General features: G+C 41.5%; 2 protein-coding genes across 2 annotated transcripts; one reads left to right on the top strand and one right to left on the bottom strand.

Annotated features, from left to right (window-relative positions):
- Nucleotides 1-3830: 3830 nt before the first annotated feature.
- On the top strand, nt 3831-17141 carry igfbp2a (insulin-like growth factor binding protein 2a). The gene is made up of 4 exons (XM_029446238.1): nt 3831-4290; nt 13298-13479; nt 16461-16601; nt 16935-17141. Exons 1-4 carry the CDS (start codon nt 3840-3842, stop codon nt 17091-17093), a joined length of 933 nt encoding a protein of 310 aa, XP_029302098.1. The 5' UTR covers nt 3831-3839; the 3' UTR covers nt 17094-17141.
- A 1764-nt stretch (nt 17142-18905) lies between these two features.
- On the bottom strand, nt 18906-26967 carry igfbp5a (insulin-like growth factor binding protein 5a). Its single transcript, XM_029451519.1, has 4 exons — nt 26154-26967; nt 21664-21863; nt 20842-20961; nt 18906-20686 (listed from the first exon to the last, which is right to left on the bottom strand). Exons 1-4 carry the CDS (start codon nt 26485-26487, stop codon nt 20549-20551), a joined length of 792 nt encoding a protein of 263 aa, XP_029307379.1. The 5' UTR covers nt 26488-26967; the 3' UTR covers nt 18906-20548.
- Between the last annotated feature and the right edge of the window lie 387 nt (nt 26968-27354).

Consider the following 27354-nt stretch of genomic DNA (forward strand, 5'->3'; position numbering starts at 1 on the left):
TCCATCCAACCATTCACATGTTAGAAAAGTGAGCAGCTGCTCCATGCACGAATGGGTAACACAATAACATGTATTGTGTTCTTCTGTGCAGCCTGAAGCAAACATTAGGTTCTTGTTTCAACCATAAAGCCAGACGCAACATTTTAAATCTTGAACGGATGGACTCAATAGAGGCCAGTACTAGATCTTTTGTGCCTAGCAGCTTTTAAGTCGCAGATAGTTAGGCACAGGCTTCGTGGTAGCTGAGGTTTTAATAAATGCCAGCTGTCAAATTTACCAACCTGAGTCTCATACCACATCTGCCTGTTGTTGGCAGTTGTTGGCAGTTGGTCAAACCATATCCGAGTCATGGCACCAGTAAAAAACAGAGTAGGGTAGCTGGTTGGACAAGGAATGTGAGTGTTATTAATACTTTGCGTGGCTGAAGAAAGCGTACTGATTTTGGAATAAAGCAGATTAAACCAAGTCTGTTAGTCAAACGTCATGTTTCCTGAAATGCCTATTGGAAGCTATTGCTTAGAAGGTATTAACTTTGTTACAGGAAAACCAGTAATGGCAGTAAGAAGTGTAATGCTGACATCAGCATTTAACCAGGCTGAGATCTTCAGCTGAGGGTTAACTCGACACATTAGGAGAGCAAGTTTTTCAGCAGGTCTTTATTTTGTTTCATTGAGGAGTACGTAACGCTGTGGCTCCATAGCAGATACTTCACAAAGATTTGCATGAGCAAATAAAGCAAGAACTTTCCTAATTTGCACATGCATCACTTTGTTGCTAAGCAGCAAACAAACACACTAACACTTGGGCACACACATACAAAAAAAAAAACACACACACAAGCATTTTTCCATTCGGGACTTGTGATGCGAACATTTCCATGTAAGGATTTATGTACTGTAATTTGGTAAACATTTCCATTCAGTGAGATGTTGCACATTGCACCAGATGATTAACTGTGCATGCATGAAAGCTAGTTTTCTTACCCATATGAACGCTTTCTCTTGCAGTGTTAGCGTCAAAAAAATAAGTTGCACGGCACAATTTAGAAACATTTTAGTTTAGCACATAAACACATAATCCAGCTGTTTAGTTGCCGTAAGTGTGACTTCATTTCTTGCAGGCCCGCTAATCAGATGATGAATTACTTTTCCAACCCCCCTACTCATAGCCTCTACTTATCTAATCAGTAGTCCAAGCAAAGGGAGCCTTCATTAAGAATAATCAAAGCCAAACACTAAACAGTGCACTCATTCATTATCAAAGCCTGAAAAATGAACATGAGGATGTCTTTAGGGGCCTGTTTCAGTTGATAAAGGCCAACATTACAGTAATTCTATACTTAGTTGTGTTTGCTTTGGGAATATTCATTTTGGATTTAGAGACATTTGTGAAATGATTTGCTCAAGCTTTAACACAAGGTTAAATAGCGTTTAATGACTCGAGGGATGGGACGATATAGGATTTAATCCTAAAATAAAACTCACTGATCACAAGGTGATCGTGGTGATGTTCCAGTATCGGGATAGTCGTGAATATCCTCACGATAATATCATGTAAGAAAGAACACACAATGCTATTTATTTATTTATCTATCTTTGATGCAAAATTTTTTTTCTTTTTACTAAATGTAATTCCAATATGTCTTAGTGCCATTTTAATAATGTTATATCCTGAATCACAATCATTTCGGCCGGGGTAATAGTGACAGGAAATGTTCATATCGTCCCATGCCTACTCCAGTCTTTGCAGCATTTTTACATTTAAACAGGCTGCTGCCATTGATGCATCCGCCTTCCAGAAGGCCTGCTGGGAGGCTTAGCAGCTCAAAATTAAGCTAGATGAAGTGCAGTGTTACAAACATTCATTGCCTGGTGGTTTATGTTACCACTGGATTGATTAGAATTCAAATATTTGGCCTGTTCTGAGAGGATATTTCGGACCGAGGCAGAATATCAAAGTGCAGAGATTTTATTCACATTTCCAGTTTGATAAGAGTGTCTTTTTTTTTTTTGTTGCAAAAGTTTACCTCTCAATGCCCAAAAATGCAAATCAGCATCAGCATGTGTGAATTACATCATATTAATATACACATTTATGCTGAATATGAGCTGTAATTGAATCTTTTAAACCTTGTATCTACCACAGACTAGTTTCTATCAGCATGAAATCTTAGTCAACTAAGACCAAAACAGCCAATTAGTCAACTAACCCCTGCTAATTAGTATTTATATGAGCAACTAATAGATGATTTATAACCCACTTCAGTTGTAAACAAATCGAAGGAAATGTTAAATGTTAATTAATGTATTTGTCACCAACTATAACTCATCATATAAGCATTCATAAGTGCGGTGAAATAGGCATAGTTTTGGGGAACTCACTGTACTTTAATTAAGAAGATGACCAGACACACCGCTCTCTGTATACTTGCTGAGGCACATGCACTGTATGTGTCCTCAGCCCATCAGTGATCCCATACCTTCCTCTATCAATGTGGAGTTTATCCAGAGTTTGTGTTTGCCTAACAGTTCCATGGGGAGGAATTTAAGTAACTGACCTTGGTGGGGATTACTTTGCACACATGGGCAGATGCTGTGGCCCGTCCGGCCTATTAGCTGGTGGCTATCCTGCTGCTTTTCCACCCATGGGTTTCATAAAATGACATATGAGGTTCTATGTGCAAACAGTCTTCTGGGCATCCTCCTGACTCCCACCCCGAAGATACAAGACAGTTTCAAATGTGCCCTTTCTCCCTCCCCACACCCGCTCGGACGCCGATCGTGAATAGGGCCAAATAGCATTAAATCAGGGGGCACCCACAAAACAAAATAATCTGCATTTATATCTGCGGAGTAAGGTTACACATGCCACTTCTATTTCTGGGCCCTTGGATAAACAGCGATTAGTCTACCGCACGGGACAGGGTTAATAGGAGCTTGTTCGGTGGGCAAGCGCGACACCTCAAGGCTTGGCCTCACCGATCGATAGGAAACATTGCTGAATACGTGCACAGTGGCATTACTGTACACAGGCATGTAAGTTTTGTTTGCATCTGGCAACTTTTAATTGAGTGTCAATGAACATGTCTGCCACGGTGGGTGGGGAGGTCTTTCCATGTAAGGAATGCTCTGCACATAGTCCTTTTGTTTGTTGGTTTATTTATTTATGCATTCTGGGAGTTGGGGTAGACGGTGTTGATTGAAATAAACACGCCACAGTGTTATGTATGGTAATGCAGAGTCTTTTAGCCGTGGAGCTAGAGTTCACTGCCTTGTTTTCGATACTGGAGCACGAGCTCAAGTTTCACATCTAATTCTGTGTCGACAAATTCTGTTCAGCGAAACAGTTTTATTTATAATTGCCTTCTATTCCTCTTGATATCGACATAAAGAGGTCAGAGGTCAGCTAGAGAGTTACCTCGAGGAGAAAATAAAAGATGACGATGGTGACACTTTAATTTAATAACATTAGTGAGCTTGTGTGTGTGTGTGAGAGTGAGCTCATATGTTTGTGTGTCGCTACACAAACACACACTGTTTCTGATTCAATCAGGCTACTGTATTCTCAACATTTCATATGCATTCAATATAGCCAATTCCCTTTCACTTTTAGGACCTTTATTCTCATTCTGAGCCATGTCAGCCGATTCTAGGAAAAAATACGATTAAGAGGCATAAATTAATGTAATTTACTGCTAACATTTCAGCTAAAAGATGACTTTTTAAAGAATCCACTGTTTTCCGATGTTCCTATATTAAAACCCACATGTGGCCCCTAGAGCAAACCTGGGAATTTGTAGGACCCAGCAGACCTCCCAGCCCCGGGCTTCACCTGTTCGCATGCACATTTCTTCCCCTTTTTTTTCACTTGGGATTGCCTTCCATCGCCCCATGATAATGACCCAAAACCTCATGCCTTTAACAATGCTGTCGTACGCGGGCTGCAGCTTGCTGATCCTCTCCGCGTCTCTCGCCGGTGCCTCCCTCGCCGAGATGGTGTTCCGCTGCCCCGGCTGCACCGCGGAGCGTCAGGCGCTGTGCCCAACGCTCACCGAGGCTTGCGCGGAGATAGTGCGCGAACCCGGCTGCGGGTGCTGCCCCGTGTGCGCCCGGCAAGAGAACGAGATGTGCGGCGTGTACACACCGAGGTGCTCCACCGGTTTGCGATGCTACCCGACGCCCGACTCGGAGCTTCCTCTGGAGCAACTGGTGCAGGGCCAGGGGCAGTGCCGGCGCAAAGTGGACACCGAGACGACCACTTACAGCCAGGAGCAGCGGGAGCAAACCAGCGGTCAGTCAGTTTATTGGAAATCTGTTTTTTTTCTTCCATCAATTTTTAATGATACTGTCTAGACAGCAGCCTTAGGAATAGTGTAGAAATGTTGCATTGTCATGAAGGCTGAGCCCAAATCTGTGTGACCATTATGCAATAGTGCATGATATTCCTAAGAGGTTGTTTATTATGGTATACATAGTTCGTTTTGATATCTGCAGTGCATCATTTTAACATCATTTTTGCAACCAGGATTTACCCACAAACTTGAAACAATCTGTAGTTAGCACTTCTTTGTGAATCTATTATGCTGCACATTGCTCATGTCCTTTACTATACATTAGAGGTGTGCTCTTTCTTATCTTCTACTGCAGTAATGGCTCATTTCATGCTTGTTGCTTGAGGTGTTCTTACATTCATGCTAAAGTCTATGTTGCATAGACCTGTTTATAGTGTTGTGAGTCCTCCTGGTGTGCATGGGCTCAGCTATGTTCCAGACAGCTGGCTCTCTAGTCTTTCCCAATATTCCCCCCCCCTCCCCCCCCAAAAAAAAGGAAATCTGCCTTTAAAACACTGTTAAAGAGAACAAGGTAGTGGCCTGCAAATTTCCCCGAAGTTGTGGGATGAAAGCAGAAAACATCATAGTATTGATGTTGACATTTCCACAAGGGAGTGGAGAGAGAGAGAGAGAGAGAGAGAGAGAGAGAGAGAGAGAGAGAGAGAGAGAGAGAGAGAGAGAGAGAGACAGAGAGAGACAGAGAGAGACAGCAGGAGGAATGCTGCATTGATTGGAAAAGTGGACTTTAGGCTTTGACCAGAAATGGCTATAAACTGGTGTTGACAGTGACTATATGGATATGGACTTATGGATTGTCTACATGGAAAATGAGCTGGATGTATGTGCAGGAGGATCACAATGAAGCTTCCTGGAGCCAGCAAGGCTCATGTGGTTTATGTTTAAATAAGAACAGGTCGCAGTGAAGAAGAAAAGTAAACAGCCTCGTTTAATTGGCTGATTTCGAAGCTGCAAACACAAAGACGGTCAACGAGTATCCAGTGGAGCCAGCCGCAGTGTGATCTCTACTAATTTCCAAATCCGTGCTTTGTCAGAGTTTACCTCCAGACTGACACGTGTTGGTTTTGGCACTGAACTCATGGAACGTAGAGAAACTACCGGAGACGGCGTTCAGACTAACCCCCGTTTTCTGTCAGGACTCTGCAGCACGCTGACAAAAGGTCAAAAAATGCTCCACGCCACATTTGTGATTTAATAATCAGCTACTATCACGACTTAATTCCACATTTCTGCAACCGTACGCTGCAATGTTTATTCATGTAGCCCTTTTCAAACAATAACAGAGTTATTTGCATAGTTATATAAGAGCAAAACAAGCGAGGAAAATGCATTGACACGTCATCTAAAGGCTTACAACAAGGCAATTTGTGAGGTGTCACTGACTTTGAGGTTTGCGTCAGGCTGCGTGTGGCCTTGCAGCTTAAACAATTTGAGATCAGTAAAGGCGTATAAATGTTCTCTAAAGGCTGGAGTTGTTGGATGAAAAGCCTTCCTGCAGATGGAAGAGTGTTTGCAAACACATACAGTGTCACAGTGCTCGGTCAAAGTGGGCAAATGTCTCAAGGTAAAAAGATGAGAGAAATATTTATGTATCAAGAGAAAGCACCAGACTTTCTTCTGTTGAGTCGAACTGAATTTGAATTCTAATTTGTCAGCAGCCATACCCCTAGATGGATTACTGAACAGGCCTACCGGGCATAGACCCAGGGGCCAAAGTGTCAGGGGACAAAGTGTCAGGGACCCCCCCCCCTTGGCCTTCACCTACAAAAATATCACTCAAATGGACACGTACCAACCAGGAAGAGACTCAAAATAACCACAAAGGAACATAAAACAACAACAAAAGACACAAATGGACTAGAATGACAAACAATTGGACTGTAAAGAGACAAGAATGGTCAAAACAAGTCACAAAACAAGCTACAAAGAGACAAAAAACAACCAATAAAACAACCAGTTTCAGACTACACAGACTTGATTTCCTGTCATAAATTCTTCTCAGATACATCAAAAAGAGGAAGTAATGAAACCCCTGATAGAACTCAGCTCACAGGAGCGATCGAAATGTTTGAGAGCAAACTTGAACTTTCTGGCTACAATCCACTGGAATTAATCTATAAAAAGGACAGGAAGAAAGGCTGATTATACAACAATTAAGTGGTTGTCTTTAGTTCATGAGGGGGAGCAGTGGCCCCTTGGTCAGATTTGACACCTTTGGCAAAGAATTCAAAGAATGAAATATTGCAGCTATTTTATTTGGATGTTTATAAGCCTCAACATCCATGGCATCCTGTTTTTCTATCTTATTTTATTACAATTAAATTGCACGGTCACAAAAAAACACATCCTAAACCTTGACATTGGACACAATACACTGTAAACAGGATTAAGTTACATTTCAAATCAGCACGGCCAGCATGAGATATCAGAATAAATCAGTACCTAATGATTAAATAAACAGTTAACTGCTCTTAATGCGTTTTTAAGGATTGATCTGATGGTTTTATCCTCAGCAATTTACAATGACAGCTGCAGTGCAATCCCTGTAAACTCCCGGATCAGCACTACAAACAACTAAAGAGGTCAAAGGTCAGAGCCAATATTCTCCCGACCCTGGAAGGATCATGTAACAGAACAGATAGGGGAAGTGAGAGAGGTGGACATCAGTCATTGGAGGGAGAGTGAACGGGAGATTACAAATGTGTTTTGTTTGTTTTTAATGAAACATGGTTGGATGACATGTGCTGGCACTGCTCCGTCTCATTTCCCTGTTTCCTGTTTTAAATGATCAGAGCAACTGATTACAGCAGATTAGCATTTCACTAAATAAGAAACAGATATTGTTTCTTGGAAATAAACTCCCAAGTAGAGGTGCAACTAAAGTTTTCTCCAATAATCATTTGGTCCATAAAATGTCAGAAAATAGTGAAGCATGTCCAGTGTCTCAAAGTCCAAGGTGATGTTATTAATTGTCTTGTTTTGTCAGTCCAAAACCCAAAGATGTTCACTTTAATATGATATAAAACAGAGAAAAGCAGCACATTTCCATATTTTTGCATGAAAAGTTACTTTAACAATTAAAAATAGTTATTGTTCCGTCGCCCACACTTATGATAGATTCATTCATTTGCTATATCTGAAAGTGTTGGAAATGTACTGTACGGTAGAGCTGCAAGATGCAGATGGAGATGTCACTGTAACACTAATTCAGCAAACAGCCTGTGATGTTTCTGTGGTGCCCAGACTTCAAATTGAATGGCACCGCGCAGACGTGTAGATCCACCAGAATGTCTGAATTGAAAATATAAAAAAATAGTACTTGGTTAAGTTGAATAAGACCAAAACCAAACCCTGTGCGCTCTGAATTCCCCCCTTTTGGGCCTTCAGCATCTCTGATCTGTGTGTTGGTGTGTGCTGCACGAGTGATTGTCTGCATGTGTTACACTGCAGGCGTCTACACTGACAATCTGAAGAAACGCTTGTATTCAAAAAGGACCTGAAAATAAAATGAAGTTTTAACTTAATTCTGTACCAGAAGCATCTCACATAATGTGGATCTTAAAATATATCAGTTTTTACCTCTTAAACTTGATTCCAAAGCCATCCAGATGTGTTAAAACATCCGAGCAGATGAAGGGAAACATGTTGAAATCTTTCCCACTGAGCCCACTCTGATCTTGGTTTCATTATCTCTGTCAGACGTTTGCACACTGTAATGGCATTTTTGTTCAAGCGACTTGGTGTTTTAACTTTTCCTGGTACCCTGGGATAGATTCTTTAATAATAGCTCATAACTAAGTATATTTTTATTTCAATTTCAGACTTTTACGAATAACACAAAGATTCCATCTTTTATTCATTTTGAGCTGAAATGTCTTCCTGTTCCAGACGAACACCCACAACTTTCCCTCTCTGTTTATGCACAGTATCACTTGATATTCTGTTCCCATAGAAACCTTGGACCCAAATAAAGGTTCCTTTAATCAGACTGGATGGGCGTTTAGTTGTTTTGACTGGGATCGTACCATATGTGACCTCCATAGCGAACAGGTTGATTAACAAAGCCCCAGCAGAGCCCATACTTTGTTGCCTGAATGTCACATGAATTAGAAAAAGTGAAGTGAATGCAATGGTGCCCATTCTAGTCCTGAGATAATTTGTTATTAATCCTCAAAAATCGTGTGTTAATTTAGCCCAAACCTATCCAGAGTCCGTTTGACACGCTGGCAATATGAAGTCTTATGTATCAATACTGTTATAAAAGCTTGTGCCTATTGAGATCCAGAATAACTTCCCACCCTCCTTTTAGGTCAAGGGTGATTCAAGACAATACAAGCATTGTCCGAAATGCTACCTGACACTGGAGGGGAAGGGGACGCAGGGCGTGGCAGGAGAGTTTCTGATCTTGTTTTAGCAGTTTCATCGTAGCTTGTATATCATAGTAGCTCGTAGAACAGGACGAGCGTTTGTCTGCAAAACCTTTCTTTACATTTACAAAAGTACATGATTGCGGTCTATTCAATAATTCCCTTATCCTCCCCCTAACGATGACGATCATTGCGGGGTCCACAACAGTTTCTTCGGAGACTCCATGCTAGCTCTCAATTCCCACTTTTGTGGGCATGGTGGCGCTGGAGGGAAACTCGGGGGATCACAACACTTATGAGGATTCATCCTCTGGGCACCATGAATGGCTGTACCAAATGACGTAGCAACACATTCAATAGTTGTAGAGATATTTCACAAAAATACAAACACGTCAACCTCATGGTGGTGCTAAACGACAAGATTAGGGATCACCAATCGGACACATCCTTTGATATTAGTATAACCATGGTAATCCATCCAATAGTTGTTCCAATGGAGAGTTTTACTGCATAAATAATAAGAAAAATACACATTTCTTGCTTTAAATAATTGGCGTTAACTTGCTTAAGCACTGGCAATTGACTGGTTAACAAGATTAACGAAGATGTTGTCTGCACATTGTGAAATTTGCAGAATGAACAGTTTGCAAAATGTGCTAATATGCATTGTCCCCCACCATGTTGGCTTTTTAGAGCAGATACTCAACGTGTTGTGTATTAGCTGCTCAAATTATGGATAGAAATGTTAATATTTGCCAAATAGGACCTGGTTTCTCCGTTGATGTGCAATCGAATTTTCAAAGGCTAATGACTAAATGGAAATAAGATTTTATTTCTTCGGATATTGAAAGTCTAATTGGTAAAGTTATAAAGTTATATTGCAAACCCCTTCTTTCCTGATTTCATTTCCAAGAAAAAAAGGGAGTGGAATGGTTGATGCATAATCTTATTCTCATGTTGTTCTTGTTGTTTCCCTTCAACCTCTCTTAAAATTGTTCTGCTGTAACTTAGTTGAAGGATAAAATAGTCCTCTATACAATGATGTTATCTATAGGACAGCCCCATGAGGCTTTGTGCTCTTTGTCCACTCACTTCCCACACATCTCTCCCACAGTGGTTAGAATGACGGTGGTATGTCATGTCAGTGGTAGCTGCATGTGATGCCCTACAAGTTCGATGTGTTCCAGCTTGCCTCAGCTCATGTCCTAGTTTAGGACCCGTGCAATCGCCCTAGAGTTAACCCGGCGGTAACGGTAGAGAGCGAGATGCCTGGCCTTGGATGTCGCACTGTGTACATACGTGCCAGAGCCTGTCCAAAGCCTGCTTTTAGATGTCTGTTGCGGGCCAGAAAGCCTGGAAGGTAAACATATCTGCACTTTGCTGAGTTTGTGTTTCTAGATAAACAGTTCCACTACTAGACCTTGCAATAGATTAAGAACTGCAGCTAGTCTTCACAGTGCCTTTCATCAGCTTCATTAGTGGCACATGATCGATGTCACCTCAGAGCAGCGTTAAAAGCCATATTGAGAGAGAAGAAGTTTTTTCCGGGATTCTACATTCCGACTTTTAAAGGGATAGTTTAGTTTTAGTGGAATAATAGTGACCCAGAGTCAAACTGGTGCTTTCCTTCCCTGATCTTATGTTAGCGTAGTTAAGTTACTGGATGACAATGGAATCATTTAGCTGCTCAACTTAAGAGCATAGAAACTACTGCAAAGATATAAACAAAACACTTGGCAAATGAAAGTGTGAAATTATATACATTTTCCAATCCAAAAGAAATTGATCAGGGGAGCCATGGAAATGTGTTCCCACATTTTTGCTGACTTTCAGAGTGTTGTTCCGACTTGAGGGGGCGTCAGTCATTTCCGATTATTCCGTAAATGCAGCACAAATGCCCTATCGCGCAAATTTAACAAAAGTGAAACTTAGTTTGTGTAACTGCCTTGTTATTCGGATCTGCTCTTCTTAATTTTCTTCCATGCTACACCCTTCTGCCATGTTACATGAAAACCAGGCCAGTGGTTTGTCCGTCATCCTGCTGACAGACACACCGAGCCGTAAACATGACCTCCTTTGGCGGAGGTAACCACACGACCCATTGAATTAAAGAGTAACCCAAATGCTCGATGTGCAGTTAAAGTCACAGTGTTGAAGTTGATTTTCCTACTCAGAAAACTAAACCCATTGTCTTCCACTAACTTTAAGCTAAGCTAACCAGTCAAGTTCCCATCAAATGGCATGGCGAGACATAAGAAAGACATCACATCCATGAGTTTGTCTGACAATTAAACACGGGTCTATTTTGTGTCTATGGAACTATGATGGAGCGAGAACGCTTTCTTTCCATTTTCAACCTTTCCATTCTCCACCATCCGGCCAACTCTGCCATTTGCTCAGTTGACCAGAATCTGGACAATCAGACATGACACTTCTGGCCTACGTGCCATCTGGGAATTCAACATGGATCAGATATAGAAAGGAAGCCTCTCGGGCCATTGTGTGAGGATTAACTTAAGCAGTAGACTGGACAGTAGGCCTGCTGCTCTGTTGATACTGCTGATCCCAAGCCCACCGCTGTGGAACGGCTTGGACTGCAGAGGCCTAGCGCCCCCTGAAAGTGGGGTCCTGACCCTCTGTGTTTGTGTGTGCGCGTACATTCGAGAGGGAGATCGCTGTTTTTTCAGATAAATTGTGCGTTCATGTGTGTGTCGATGTGTGCCCGGACTGTGTATTTGAGTGAACGTCTCAGGTTTCCTCAGAAGAGAGGGAGTGATGGTATTGCACTTGGATACTGTGGGGATTATGTAAGACTGCAAAACAAAAGGCACCCCAGCCGCCAATATTTCCAACGAGTGTGTCGTGTGTTTATCTGCGCCACTTGTGTGCGCACACACATGCGAGCACACACCTGATTTCAGTTGACTTTTGCCCCTTTTTGGAAAGAAACTCAGTCTTCAAAGAAAAGCCAGAGAAAGCATGGCGGAGCGTCATAAGGGGAACTGAAGTCCAACAACACCAGATCTATCTGATGGCAAAAGGCGCCAGCACCTTGTTATTGCTTCGTTTGGAATTTCCTTTCTCCCGTTCTCTCTTAGGCCTTTTGTAATCACATTCTACAACCGGATGTCAAATTTACCTCTTGCAGAGAATGCCTCTCCAGTCCACCACCACCAGTAACACACACTCACTTTCATTCTCTGTCCTACAACCGCCTTTCCACAAGTCTGCACGTTACAGCTTGGCCCTTGCATAACTATCCACTTACTGGCCCACGATTTGACCTTCTCTACTGTCTGTGCTTATTTCCCTTCTTTCCTTCGGGTGTCAAGTAAAGTCCTGCATAGGTGAAATACATGCTCAACTGAAAACAAACAGTTCACTGTACATTCACTATTTGAAATATATTCTCACTAGCTAAGCTGAGCTGAGATGTGATCATGTTGCTTTCTGAGGCATCATGTAACATATTTTTTTGTCTAAAATCAGCTGGTTTGGAATGACACTCCTTTTTCTACTCCCTCCCTGTCCACCCTCAACCCCTAAGTATGCTCTGTTGTCAGAAACAACATGTTGGGTTGGACCTGATGGCCTCTCACATTGTTTGCTCCATCTGTTTGAAGAGAGGGCTTTTTTTTAGGTTGATGTTTAACAAGACTCCAAGGAGAGAGAAGACGGTCAAGCTGAATGAAAACCGCCTGGAGGAATCACTGGATGGCCACAGGGACTCTGCTGTTTCACATAGTTTCTGTGACAGGAACAGTACAGGACAAAATAGGAATTCCTTGATCTTTAAGTGTTATTCCCATAGATTTAAATCTGTTTTACCGTTGTACAGTCATGGAATTTGTTCTGGCCTTGTTGTTTTAATAATGAGGTGGACCATTATGAATGTGAAATGCTTGAATTTCATCCATGCAGTGGTTTTAAACTAAGAAGTAATGTGTTTCGAATTGTCACAGTACTGGATTTCACATTATAACACAGATTTAGCATTTTAAGTTAGAGGTTTTCACAGACCCAACATGCTTTAACCATTCATGTCCCCTGGCTTGCACTTTCAAATTCATACTCTATTTGTCCTGAAAAAACTAATTTCCTGTGATGATTATGATACACCAGCAAAGACCTCAAGTTAAGGTTGAATGCAGCATCGAAATACAAGTTTTAGAAAAGTGTAAATGTCTGATGACTTTGTCCATTTATCACCACTTTTAACATCTGCTCATGAAATTAAATCACACCAGTAAGGAAAAAAAGCAACCATGGAAACCTGACTGTGACTAAAGTTCAACAGTGGCCAACTTCTCTCAGCCCACAAGCTTGTTAACGGAGCTGCATGTGGTTGCTTCGCTCCATGAGAAAGAAAAGGATTGTAGTGACTCATCGATTGTGCTGAAGCATTGCAGAGCACTTTAACAGTGGTTTGGACACTTCAGAGCTGATTCCCCCCCCAACATTATCTCGAGAGAAAATGCGACAATGACGAAAATGTGAAACCTAAAGAAAATACACAGTATTTATTTTCCACCGAGTTGGGGATCCTCACTTTTTGATTCATATGGTGTCTCCACAACTGCAGGTGAGGCCGTGGAGCCGCTGCCTGAGCAGGGTGTGAGTGAGATCCCAGCCATCCGGAAGCCCAGCAAAGAGACCACCTGGCTGGGTCCCAAAGAAAGCGCCGTACGGCAGCACAGACAGGAGATGAAGACCAAGATGAAGACCAACAAGGTGGAAGAGGTGAAACCTGCACGGCCTAAACAGGTGAGGCACGACTGAATGCATGTTCTGTAGGAAAGCTCTGGATATCGCTCTTGAAATTTAGGGTTAAAGTCATTGAAGTGATGAAGAAAAAGAGGAATGTGGCATTTTTTCTCTCACTTTTTATTGGCAAACGATGTCCAGCATTAAATAATAACAGTAACAAAAGATATTTTTCCATCATTCATACATTAATTTGTAACTCTGTTCCAGTGACGCCACTTTGAGTCTTTTCTAATGTTATTTTCTGCTTGTTGTATTCGGATGATATGTGTCAGTTTTTCCATTAAGAGGATTTCTTCACCAAATAATACCTCGTAATAGTTTATTACTTGCAGTTAAAAGTCTATAACCAAATATCACTTTTTTTCATTGGGACTTTATTAAGTTTATATTATATTGAGTTAGTATTTGTTTTAGCACCTTACAAACCATTTTCCAAAATGAATTGTTTTCAAATTTCCCCAAAAGTATCATCAACACTCTCTCCAATGTGCCACCTTTTTATTTTCAAGATTTAATTTATTAATACATTTTTTTTTCTTCATCATTGTGAAACTGATTGAGATCACTGAAGTGTGTGTGTGTGGCTTCACTTCTCAACTTTAAGTAGAATAATACTATAAAATAATAATAATTTTGAATTTTGAGCCTTAAAAACATTGATTTCATTAAGCAAAAAAGAAAAGAAACATTGACTTCATTAAGCAAAAAAAAAAAGAAACATTGACTTCATTAAGCAAAAAAGAAAGAAACATTGACTTCATTAAGCAAAAAGAAAGAAACATTGACTTCATTAAGCAAAAAAAAAAAGAAACATTGACTTCATTAAGCAAAAAAGAAAGAAACATTGACTTCATTAAGCAAAAAAGAAAGAAACATTGACTTCATTAAGCAAAAAAAAAACAAACATTGACTTCATTAAGCAAAAAAGAAAGAAACATTGACTTCATTAAGCAAAAAAAAAAAGAAACATTGACTTCATTAAGCAAAAAAAAAGAAACATTGACTTCATTAAGCAAAAAAGAAAGAAACATTGACTTCATTAAGCAAAAACAAAAAGAAACATTGACTTCATTAAGCAAAAACAAAAAGAAACATTGACTTCATTAAGCAAAAACAAAAAGGCCTTAATTGGTATTGAAATGTGAATTTTTTAAAATGTTTCAGAAATGCTAAAACTTTGGAAGTAGGATTTTATGAAGTGTTTTCTCTAACGTTGCGTTGTAAAATCTCAAAATAATTGGGAACATCTATTTAAAAAAACGAATTAATGCTGCATTAACATCACGCAGTGATGATAGTGGAAATAGTGGATAGTGGAAAAGTTGTACGTAAAATTGGCCTTAATTTTCATTCCGAGTGGCATTAAAAAACTCTTAAACCTAACTTGCCTTGAGCTGTAGGAACCCTGAATGCACCACCATTATTTTTGAACCTGTTCAAATTGCATTATTTCAGGAGGTTAAGAAAGTTGCACTTGATGATAACTTCGAATAAGAAAGCATTGACTGATTTAACAGGATCAGTATCAACATTCATACTTAATATGTCATCATCACAAGACGAAAGCATTTTAAAGCACAAAGCAAAAAAGTGAGCAGAGGTGTGTTTTATTATGAAAAGAAAACTGATCTGCAGCACATGGCACAATGATGACAGTCAACAAATACTAAATGACTGAAGATAAGAAAGTGTCACATAATGTCCTGTTAGTGAAGAAGACACGACACTACTGAGGGAAGAGAAAAGGAGTTCAGTGCCGCCTCCCTCTGGTTGATGCTTCGGTGCTGCATTGCAAAATGTTTTATTGCCATATTTGAAAATCATATAAAGTGTTAATAGCAGTGTTCTTTGAATTAATTAATAATTCAAAGCCTGAGAAGGAAATATTGACCAAATATTAATTTAATGGGATACAAACAGTCATGGCACAAAGAATGTGTCTCCCACCTCCCGGGACTCCCGGGTGAACCGGCATCGTGGTATTTTCCATCCGAAAGGTTATTGCTCTACAAGAAACTTATAACTGTCTCAACAAGACGTTTTGCTCGGTGGAATCGTGAGGTAAACCTGAGTTCACTGGCGAGAGTTGTTTTTCATTACGGGCAAGAAAACATGATTCATTTGCTCATTACAGAAAGCCCTCTCGCTTTATTATGTGTGTGTGTGTGTGTGTGTGCCTTTTTATGTGAGATTTTATGTAGCATTTCAAACATGCTGATTGCCTTGCAAACACATCTTCGTCAGTAGTTGAAGAAATATTCAGATCAAGTACCAAAATACTCCATTACAAGTAAAAGTCCTGCATTCAAATGTAAAAATGTACTTAAAGCATCAAAAGCAAAAGTACGCATTCTGCAAAATAAATGGCCTCCATATGTGATGTATTATTATATATGTGCTATTATTAGATTGTTAATATTGTTGCATCAAGTAGTATTTTATTGTTGTGGACAAACAAAGTTCAGTTTAGGTTCTTTCTTAACTTGTTGTAATATATTGTATAATTTTACCTTTTTGTACTTTAAAAAGTTATTCCACTGGTTTAATCTTTAGAGATGAAAAGTAACTATATCTGTAAATTAAATGTAATGTAAAAATACATTGTTTCCCTTAAATGTGGTGGAGTAGAAGTATAAAGTTCCATTAAATGGAAATACTCAAGTAAAGTACAAGTACTTGAAAATTGTACAGTACTTGAGTGAATGTACTAAGTTACTCTCCACCACTTTGGTGTTCATGAATAATTCTGCTGTGCGCATGAATTTGACTGAACCAAAAAGTGATATAAAAAAATTTGGTTTCTTATTTTTCACACACAAAAAAAAAACTTTTACTATTTGTACAGAATATTTTATTTTCTGCCACAGACCAAACATGTTTTACCCATCTGTCACAGAAACCTGGTGACACCCTAATGCCGCACTACGGGCCTGTGAACCTGACATGTGTTGTTGTTGTTGTTGTTGTTGCTGTTTAAGACTCAGTGTCAGCAGGAGCTCGACCAGATCCTGGAGAGGATATCTAAGATGCCCTTCAGAGATAACCGAGGTCCCCTGGAAGACCTGTACGCCCTGCACATCCCCAACTGCGACAAGAGGGGGCAGTATAACCTCAAACAGGTGACTCCAGGCATTTTGGGAAAGAGGGTAGTAAGCTGAGAGAATGTAGCCACATGATAATATGCACGTTTTTAGAGGAGAAGAGGTGCGTAAAGCTTCAGAACCACCGATATAGACAAACATTGAATGATATAAAGTACTATAGTGTCAGACATTTGTCAGGTTAACATGAATTGATATTGTTTTATCTTCCTCTGCATCCTTGATAATGATAGAAACATAATAATACGCACGTTTTGCTGCGTATTTCTGCACAAACAGCACATCTACATGCATATTTAGGGTTGTTGCAATGACCTAAAATGACCAAAAAACATGCATTTTGTGTTTCAGTGCAAGATGTCTCTCCATGGTCAGAGGGGCGAGTGCTGGTGCGTCAACCCTCACACAGGCCGATCTATCCCATCAGCCCCCACTGTGAGGGGCGACCCCAACTGCAGCCAGTACCTCAGAGAGCTGGAGCTGGAGCTTCCCGACATGGCCCAGATATAATGTGGCATGAAACAAACAAAACAAAAAAAAACTGTAAAGTACTTGGGAACAAAGAACATCTGAGTAAGCTATATATTATCTTTCTGTGTGTATGTGTCTCTAGTTCATTTGTTGACGGTGACATTTGAAATCTTAACCACCAAAAAGGATTCAATCTTAGAATCCAGCTTGCTGCGTAGGAATGTAACGGCAGATTCTTTTTTTAGGAGAAGTAAAGATAAGATTCCTTTTTTTCTTCCTAGATATTCAGTAGTCAGCTGGAGTGTTTGTGACTTAGCTTTACTAATTGTTGCTCAGATTTGCTCTGTTATCAGTGTTTTGTACTGTGTGTGTTGAAAAACGTATAGCCTTCAACATATTTGGTGTTTTTAGGTGTTTTTAGGTGTTTTCATGTCCTAGCTTGCAGACTACTGTTACGCCTCGTTAACAGATAATGATATTAAAAAGATAATAAATTCAAATTGTGCATGCCTTTGTTTTAATTTGTAGACACACTTTGAATGCGCCCTTGATGCAGGATTGTTATGAAAGTATTTGGATATGAGAAAAGTAAAGAAAAACTCACAAGGGCCACATTTTTGAAAAATGAAAAGTGGACTTTTAGTTTTGGCACCATTGCATGGACATTTCAAATCCTGGAAAACAAAGTCCTATGATGGAGATTTATGTTCATACTTCATCTGCATTTTCTCCGTTCATGATTTACCAGTTGGGACCAACGACTGTAAAAAAAACAAACCTGAAGTGCTAATATTTGGGCGAGAGGGTGGAGTGAAAACAGACAAGGGTTACATTTCTAAGACGAAAACACCCAAACCGGACTACACCGTTGTAATGACCTGTCAATCACAAGGTAGCCCCGCCCTAAAGCGTACGCTGCTTCATCGTCTATTTGACTCTAAATGGGAACTTAATGTACAAAATGAACATCATGCTGTGTTGAAGAAGACTTGAAACTAGTGATTGAGAACATAAACTCGTCAGGAAAAGTTTTACTGAGGTAATAAATCAAGTGAGAAGTCGGGTCATTTTCTCATAGACTTCTATACAAGTCACTACCGCATCGGCATCAGTCTTCAGACCGAGAGGCTGCCGCTTGGTTGGAACTCTAAATCTAAGAGTCTACAGTAAAGCTAGTGGCATTTTGAAGCTGTACTTTTTTTTCTTCATAAATGCTAATGTCAACATGCTAACATGCTCACAATGACAACGCTTACATATTGATGTTTAATGGGTCATTTTTTTTACCGTAGTTGTCATCATAGTTTAGCGTACTGGTAGGGCTACATTCACAAATTGGAACAAAACACAAAGTCCATGTGAGTCTGATAGATACTACTAGATACATTTAAATATTGACCTGATGATGGCACCAAATGAAGGGTTAGGGGATCATGAAATTAAATAAATATCCTGTAGGGGGACATAAATGTTTGTACCACATTTCATGACAATCCATCCAATAGCTATTGAGATATTTGGACCAAAGTTGGTGACCAGCTAACTCACACTGAAGTGGCTTAAAGTAATGCATCAACTAATTGAATTTAAGCCAAAATAAATCACATTTTGCACAAAACATCGCTGTGCTACTCTCTAATGGTTGAATGTTTGAAGATAAAGCCTAACCTTTGGCCACACCCCAATGCGTTATGTCACAGCAGGCAGTTTCGCCTTTGACAGCAGAAGAGAACGACCCGTATGGAGCGGCACACGAGCGTCTTTAACTGTGTCAAGGTCGTAGAGATAGCCGCCACAAAACACAACCACTGACTCAGCAATTCACACATTTAAGACAAAAGTGCACTTATGCCTTTTTGTGAGTACATGAACTTTATTTAAATAATGATTTGTCATTACAAAAACAAATAAAACGAGTACATCAATTACACGCCTGATAAATATTCCACCATAATGTTCACATTAATTTTTTTTTTTAAAGATTCTTAAAAGTGTCACTGCGTTGTGTTTACAGGTGTGTTAGAATCAGCGGCATGAAAAGGTGTTTCAGTGGGAAGAATTACCTGATGAGCCCCTGTCAATCCTAATAATCACAATATAGTGATTAGGCATTAGGTACGTCTGAGATTATACGAGTCATTAAATGAACATTAAGATTATAACAAACAAAACAAATAATTTGAGCTGTAGAACAAAAATATTGTCCTCTGTCGTTCGTGATAACGTTCGTCAGCGACCAACTGAAAAACATTCACACCACTTACACACCTTAAATTGTTTCCCTCCTTTGTGCCGGCCTCATTCAACAACACATGGGTCTGCATGCAAATGAAAATTCAAAGTGGCGTGGGGCAGAAGGCACTCGAATTTACATACAAACTCAGTGACCTCACTCTTTGCGGGACATAGGAGCCGATAAACCCCCGAGAGCAAGCCACCGTCGGCCAACGGATGTACGCCCAACGCGCGGAAACATCAACAACACGGGGCCTTTGCATACGATTTGAGTGTGAAGGGAAATGCACGGCACCACATTTGCCAGACAGTAGCTCAGTGGAAATTTAAGCTTCTTGGAGTTGAGAACTTTAAACGCATGGCACATTAGGTACACACATACGGACACACACTGTACATACATTTACAAACGGCAGACGCCAAATATCGAACCTTTTACAGTACAATACAGGATGTTCGTTTGTGAGTGCTAGGGCTGACGATTTTGACTTTTCTTGAGATGTGGAGAGGAATCATCTCTAAATGGCAAAAACATTTACATGATTCGTGAAGCGTACCCCAAATTTAAAGTGGACTTTTTGTCTGGTATTTTCTTGAGTTTTGAGCATTTGTTTCCGTTTTTTGGCTGAGTTTGTGAAAATAGTGAGAAAAACAGGATTTCAATAGGAATCCTTCAGAACCCTTTCCCCCCCTTTCCCCTGCAAAGTAAAGTGGGGAAGTGTTCAGTGACAGTTGGCAGGATTCAATGGCAGTAATCATTATTAGATTTTTAGAAAAAAAATCCTCTTACATCCTGTTGTCATACATATGTAACAATTAGTAGAACAAAGCTAATTTAGACGAAAACTCTTCAACGGTGTCTCCTCGATCATCCGCAATGACAAAAACAAGATTTTTTTTTTTTGCCACATTGAAAATATGTCTTGTCTTAGTATTTCTTGGAGTAACTTTAGCGACACACTCAATACACAACATATTATTAATATTATACAAATATATATAATCCTCTATTATCTATGGATATAAAGAGGTGAGGTGTTAGCTAACCTCAAACATATACGGTCAGTGGGGAGCCGGAGTTTAGACCTACATGTGGAGCATTTCAGTTCAGCTCCCCTTTAAAAAAAACAAAACAAAAAGAAACAGTCCATCACACCTGACCATACATAATAAGCATCTGTGCCATATTTTCCTGATTGGCCGTCATTACGTGTGCTAGCTTGATTGGCAGGTTTTTAAGAAGAACGGCGAGTCCCCTCTCATTCGTTGCTGTTGCTGCTGCTGTCGAGATCTTTGCACTGCAGGTCTCCCTCCGTGTAGTTGATGCCGGGGATCTTCGAGCCAAACCGGTCGACGCACCAGCAGATCCCCCTTCTCCGACCACGAGACGGCTTACACTGCAAGTGTACACAAAGACGATGAGATGCTTGTGGTATTTCTGCTTTACTGGGCAGTTAAAAAGGTTTCAGGATGCTACAATATTACAAAGCAGATGGGATGAAACCCTTTATTATCTGAATTAATGACATGACATAAAACGATGTGTCCGTACCTGCTTGCGCTTGAAGAAGCCCTTCTTGTCACAGTTGGGGATGTACAGAGAGAGAGCCAAGACCCGAGAAGTGTCCTTCATGCTCTGAATGAGATAATCCAGTTTCCTGCCGCAGGGGCCCTACACACGCACACACACACACACACACACACACACACACACACACACACACACACACACACGCAGGAGTGAGTGTTTGCATCGTCACAATGTGTTTTTCTTTCAGAAGAAGAAGATGTGTGGTGAATAACTCTCAGTGTTTGGGAAGCTACCAATGACTTCACACTTGGAAGAAGTAGAACTACAGCAAAGCTGCACTGGGGAGAAATCCAGCACGGTTAACAAAAGCTACTTAGAATAAGTAGTTCAAACTACTTTCAACCACAGAAGAGAAGCAACTTAGTTGTAGTTTTTTAGCACAAATACCTATTCTTAAAAGATTTAACCAATGGAAGATGGTGATTTCTTTTTCCAGTTTAGTATAATAGTTTTTGTGTTGATAGTTAGTGTTACCGGTGATTAGTTTTTGTGATGTGTCGAGTATGTCCACAACGTGTGTTAAACATGCTTCAAAATGCCCTTAAATGTTTGTGAAATACCCCAGGAATAACAAATATAAAAAGAAGTTAAGAGGCGGGAAACACCTCTACTAATGAGAGCTTTAGTAATTTGGCATTTCTCTCTGTTCGCACCTTGTTGCGTCCTGTGAAAGTGGCCCTGCGGAGCATCTTGTCAGAACTGGTTTCTTTATGTTAATTCCCCTCTGAGCCGAGTTACTTTATTACTCTGCTCTGCATGTTTTGTAATCTCTACTCCACTTACAAACTCAGGCTCTGCTTTATCCAGGCTGAGCGGGGAGAAGTCCAGGTTGCTGGAGGGTCCCAGCCTGGCCAGCTGCTTCTTGCGCTCCTTGGCCTGCTTCATGGCCTGCGCCTTCCGACTGCTGATGTGGTCTCTTAAGGGCGCCTTGGTTTGGTGCTTCATGGAATCTGGTAACATGGCGTCCCCGTGAGATCCTCCGTCTGATAAAGAGGCAGAGACAGATGAGTTCACAAATCACTATCATGCATCGAGTTTTATTAAAAGGTGCACCGTGGGGTTTCTCTTGTAAACAGTAAGTTATATAAAAAAAATTCTCATTAAAATAAACTGTGTATCCTTGAGGCCTAATAAAAGTGGTGAATGCATCCCGTCCCCATAAAACATTTGCAAAGCTGATATGTTTTAACCCTGCATTGCGTGCATCCATCAGCAGTTTTCTTCTTCTCTGCCTTTTTATGGTGCTTAACTAAATGTTGTCAACAGCATCCTGCTGCAGAGCTCCAGGCTCGGGTCCACCTCTGGTTGAATGGGACTCTTCTCCATCATGAGTGTTATCGTGTGTGTTAAGGCGGAAAAGCATGTGTGTTTCAATCAATAAATGCTTATCAATAAATAACGTTTACATGCTACTGCGCTGATTGTACCGCCTCAAATGTGTTGGTCATCGCTGGAATAGCGTTAAACGGACGGACATCATATAAGCTTGTATGCATTTACAGCCCTCTGCATTAGACAGGAATGTGTATTGTATCACACGCTTGGTCGTGCAAACTGTACATGTGCACGTAGGACCCACTCCTAAAAACATTGCTCCTTTGTGCTGTTAGTGGAAGTCTTGTTTCCAGCGCACTAGAATTGAATAAATTAAGTTGTCTGCCAAACATGTGCTTTCATTTTTTAAACATTTCGTAATTCCAAACTTCATGAATGTAAGCGTAGGATGACAGAATACTAACACAACTACAAAAGAGAGAACAAGAATGTGTAGCGGCCCAGCTGTAGGTCACTGAAGCTTGATTCGCACAGGATTACTATTATCAGAGGAGAACTGTCTTCACCACACTGGGTAATTTGCACCAGAACGTTACAAATTACAGACACGCAGGATTAAAATAACCAGTGATACCAATTATTACAAACAACTTGATGTCCACAGGTGTGATATTAGTTCTGTGCGAAACAGGGCTTCAAAGCATTTTTCTGCGGCTTTCAAAAGACCGTTTGAAGAAGAAGGGTCAAAATCAAGAGCACCATGATGGCTTCCACCTGGAAATGCTCCTACAATTAACATGTAAAGCTAAACTCATGAGGGCACAGGGCAATTTGGTAATGTCACACGACACAACGTGATGATTTCACTGCACCAGCTAAATGCTTATTTAGCACCGTGAGTGGATACTGGCCAGTTTCAGTTTGGAAGTGTTGACATGACATAGCCTACATTTATGGCAAGTTAGGTTGCCAGTTTAGTGTATATGTAGACCAGGGGTTTTAAAACTTTTATAGCCTGTGACCTAAATGAGATATTTAGTCTCACCCTGGCACCCAGGCCGATGAAAACATGCTATTACACTTGTCATGTGGCAGCCCACCAGAAACAGCCGCAGCCCATTTTGGGTCCCAACCCCCACGTGTAAAAGCATCTTTCATCTCTGCAAAAATACAGCTCTTTGCTACATTTTGGGGAGTCGCGCACAGTCGCACAAACCTCAGCGCTCGCCCCCCTCCCTCGTCCCCAGCCTCTACTCATACGACCGCAACGACTGTGTCGGCCAGAAAGAGTGGCTGCGGCTTTCTTTCCCAAAAGCACCTTAAAGCTGATATTTCACTTCATTTAAAGCTTTACACATGCGTTAGCCTTGTATGTGTTTTAAGCCACGGCTGGCCCATTTCCACTGCTGTGTCACGCATTTGTTTTCGGTTCATTTTGGCAGATTGCAAATTCCGCATATCCGTTCTCTGCACTGGCGTGATCGCTAAGCTACTAAGTTAACTGGGCGGTGAAACAAGGTCATCGCCACGTTGCAAATGATGCTTAAAACCGGCCAAACCCCTCCACCCCCAGGCTATGATGACGATGATGAAGATCACGCTGATGTCATCCATCCACATGATGATGTTGGAGGTTGGGGGGGGGGGGGGAAGCAAGAGAGATTCCCCAACTTCCACTTTCCTGCTGACACTTTTTCTCTCTCTCCAGAGAAAGCTGAGGCAGATCAGCAGCCAGCATAAACCCAATCAAGTCCTCACTTGCTAATCCTGGAGTTTGTCTAATCTGACCTGTGCTGACTGATCACGTCTTTCACTTCTTCTTTCTTCCTCTCCCTTTTCCTCGTGTTGGAATTGTGAGACGTGCTGATCCCTGCAGGAGTTATAAACAGAAAACTTGAGTCTTATCTTTCTTTCTTTGCTCTTAATCTGGAAAATCAACGTGAAATCTGTCCAGATCATGTTGCAGAGGAATAAATAGATTTGAACTAGATTGCACTTGCACACATGCATATTGGTACATTAGTGTGTACTCAAGGATGTGTATCAAATGCACAGATAGCCTTTTTGGCAACTCCTGCTACATTTTATGTATGCATACTCCTTTTTGGCAAATGTTATAGATCACCTCAAGTGTCTATACAATGTAGGTGTGTATTTATCATCAGTGTGCATATGAGTTTTGTTTAATTTATGTGCAGAGAGAGCGCCCAGCAGGAGATGTGGAGTTAACGGAGAAGCCGGCTGACGGGCAGACAGATGGGGGATCAGTAACCCACGCTCAGCCTACATTCTGCTGAATCACGGCGCAGCCTGGGCCTGCCTGCAGCGCCGAGACAGAGAGAGGAAGGGGAGAGAGAGAGGGGGAGGGAGGGAGAGGAGCGGGGGAGACAGATGAAGAGACCAGGGTGGGACTAACAAAGAGTGGTGGGAGGGGAGCGGAGGATAGTGTGGGAAAGGGAGGGAAAGGGAAGCGGAGATGAAAAGAAGATTGGAGTTTTTTGACAACTTCTCAGATGCAGAGCTGCTCTCAGTTAGCTAACTCCAAGGACTGTAAATATCACATATGTAGGAACAAGTTTAAGTCTAACGTGATACATTTGCATGGCAGTGTTTCTTATCTTCTCCTTTTAGTTTACTGGACACTACTTAGCCAGAGAAACTGTGGTTCTTTGGCTCAGCCCTGAGGTTTAACACAGCCAGTGAGATTATTTATGTTTCCAGAGTAGCTTTGCTTCTATACTAAAACTCCAATCTGCAAGAAAGTAAAGCATAACACAGAATGGAAAGGGTGAAACTGGGGGTGGGAGGGGGGGGGAGAAGAATAATAGGGTAGAAAAGATGAAGTGGGACAGTAGCCAGGCAGGGAAAGAGGAGAAGATACAGTGTGGTGTGAGAGAATAGAGACACGCTAGACAAAAAGGTGGGTTAGGTGTGGGAAAAGGCACAGGTGGTGGATGAAGAAAAGTAAAGGCGGGCGGGGGGGAGCTGACAAAAGACAGGCTAAAAGACAAAAAAGGAAAAAGAAAAGACGAGAAACTGTAGAGGAAGGGAAGAGGGCAAAATATGATTTCACACCTTGAGGAGCCAAAGTTCCCCAGACACAGTGACTGTCCCTGAACTGCCATTCAAAGCAGCCAAATGGAGCCTCGCAGAGCACCACCTGTAATCTTCTCCCTTGTTTTATGTCGGCTGGGGGCCCTGAGGCGACGGGCCACTCACACGAAACCTACTGATTTACGGCTCGCAGCCTCACAAGGGCTTTTCAAACCGAGATGACAGGTCGATCGACGCTCAGCACCAATTGTTGACAGAGTTCACAGGGTCAAGGCACACAGGGGCTTTTGAGTCGTGTGCCTCGGTAATGACAGGTGTCAGCCCGTCTTAAAGAGGGCTGTGAACTGACGCACATCAGCCTCTCTGGCTCCCAAAGAGACAGAGAGGGCACCTAAACGTCACCTTTTATCCCCCACCTTTAGAAAATATAAAGCAAACACTCATACTTGTTGGAGTAAAGTTTTACGACAGGGTGTGTATTAGTGGAAGTGATTTTTGGAGTCTGGAGCACATTTCTCCATCTTTTTTTTATTTACCACTGCATCACTGGCGGACTCTATGTGTATGTGTCACTCCAGGGCTGCATTAAAATTCCTTCATTGGAGGAGGGAGGAAAAACATTTCTATCCAGCTGTTTGCTATTTCTTTGCACCCGAGCCTTTTAGATCTTTGGTTGAAACATAATCACTGCAATGCAAAAGCAATAGAAACACCACCAGAGCTGACTTTAATATCATAGAAGTAGGCCTATTAAAATGATTGTTTAAGTAGAGCACTTTAAGCAGAGTCCTATAGTGTAATATAATGGGGGGGGAGAAGACAAAAGACTGCTCTAACTGTAATTAATGACTCAATAAATCCACTTCATTAATATTGCATTACAGTCAGTGATCTGTTTCAGAGTAATTGCTCCCACTGTGATCTGAATCTCTCCACAAGCCTACCTTTGGACGGATGCAGCAGTTTATACAACTTCTCGTTCCTGCACAGCCCCCGACCGTGCAGGAGCGCGTGCAGCGGCTTCTCCTCGCCATTCTTGGGCAGGCAGCGAAGCCCGCGCGTGCACGGCCGGGTGTACACGCCGCACGGCTGGTCCTCTTCGAGCGCGCACGTCAGGCAGCAGCCGCAGCCTGGCTCCTTCACCAGCTGACAGCCCACCGGCACCGGCGGACACATGGACAGGGCCTTCTGATCGCACGGCTGGCACGGCACGTAGGACGAGCCGCAGCCGCTAATGCTCAGCAGGGGAACCAGCAGGAAGGAAACACTCCACAGCATGGCGCGCTTCTCGTATTCAAAATGTAGGGCGTTTGTTTAAAACGGCAACGATTATCACCTATATGTTGAGCTGAATCCTTTTTTTTGCGAAAGATTTGAGTCCAAACGTCAGGGGGGGTGTTGCATCCACAGGTGCCTTGCGCGCTCAAGTCGCAAATTTCACTGCATCCGATCCACACACAGTTACGCTGTCCTTCAACCTTGCAGTCACCAATGAATAAAAAAAAAATTAAATTAAATTATCCCTGTTTCTCTCCCTTGCGTGATGTCCGGTGCCGTTTACGCGCAAGCTGTTCGTCTCCAAATGAGAGATACAATGCCTGATTCCTGCTGTCGCTCTCTCTCTCTCTCTGTATGTTATTTTACCCGCACGGCTTGTGAGCAAAATGTGTAATCTGTGGCTTTGAGCTTGCCTTTTAAAAAAGAAACTGCCAGAGGCAAAGCCTACAACGATGGGTATGTCAAACAACGTTTGGAGGGGGAGGCGCACTTGTCAACTCCGTGCGCTGCGATGCTGATTCCACTGGGCGGGTGCTGGCATGCCTCCAGATCCTCCAGATAGGAGACGATGCTCCTGAAAGCGACTGAATAAGACCTTGTTCCTCTCTCGCTGCAGAGTGGCCATTTAGTACACCCAGGCTCTCGAACACAACATTCTTATTATTAGTTTAGTTGTTAGGAACAAGCCAGATCCCTTCTTACCAAGAATATTCTGGAAACTTAATTTAAACAGTTGTGGTTGTTTGAATGACATCAGATGAGCTTCCAAACTGTTCCGCTGGATTTAGAAGTTATTTCAAGGGGAATGAAAAAGTAGTTTTAGTGTTTACAGACCTCTTAAGGAAGAGTTGCATACAAATGAGTGCC

This window comes from Cottoperca gobio, chromosome 2 (genome assembly GCF_900634415.1).
Source record: "Cottoperca gobio chromosome 2, fCotGob3.1, whole genome shotgun sequence".
Classification (NCBI taxonomy): Eukaryota; Metazoa; Chordata; class Actinopteri; order Perciformes; family Bovichtidae; genus Cottoperca; species Cottoperca gobio.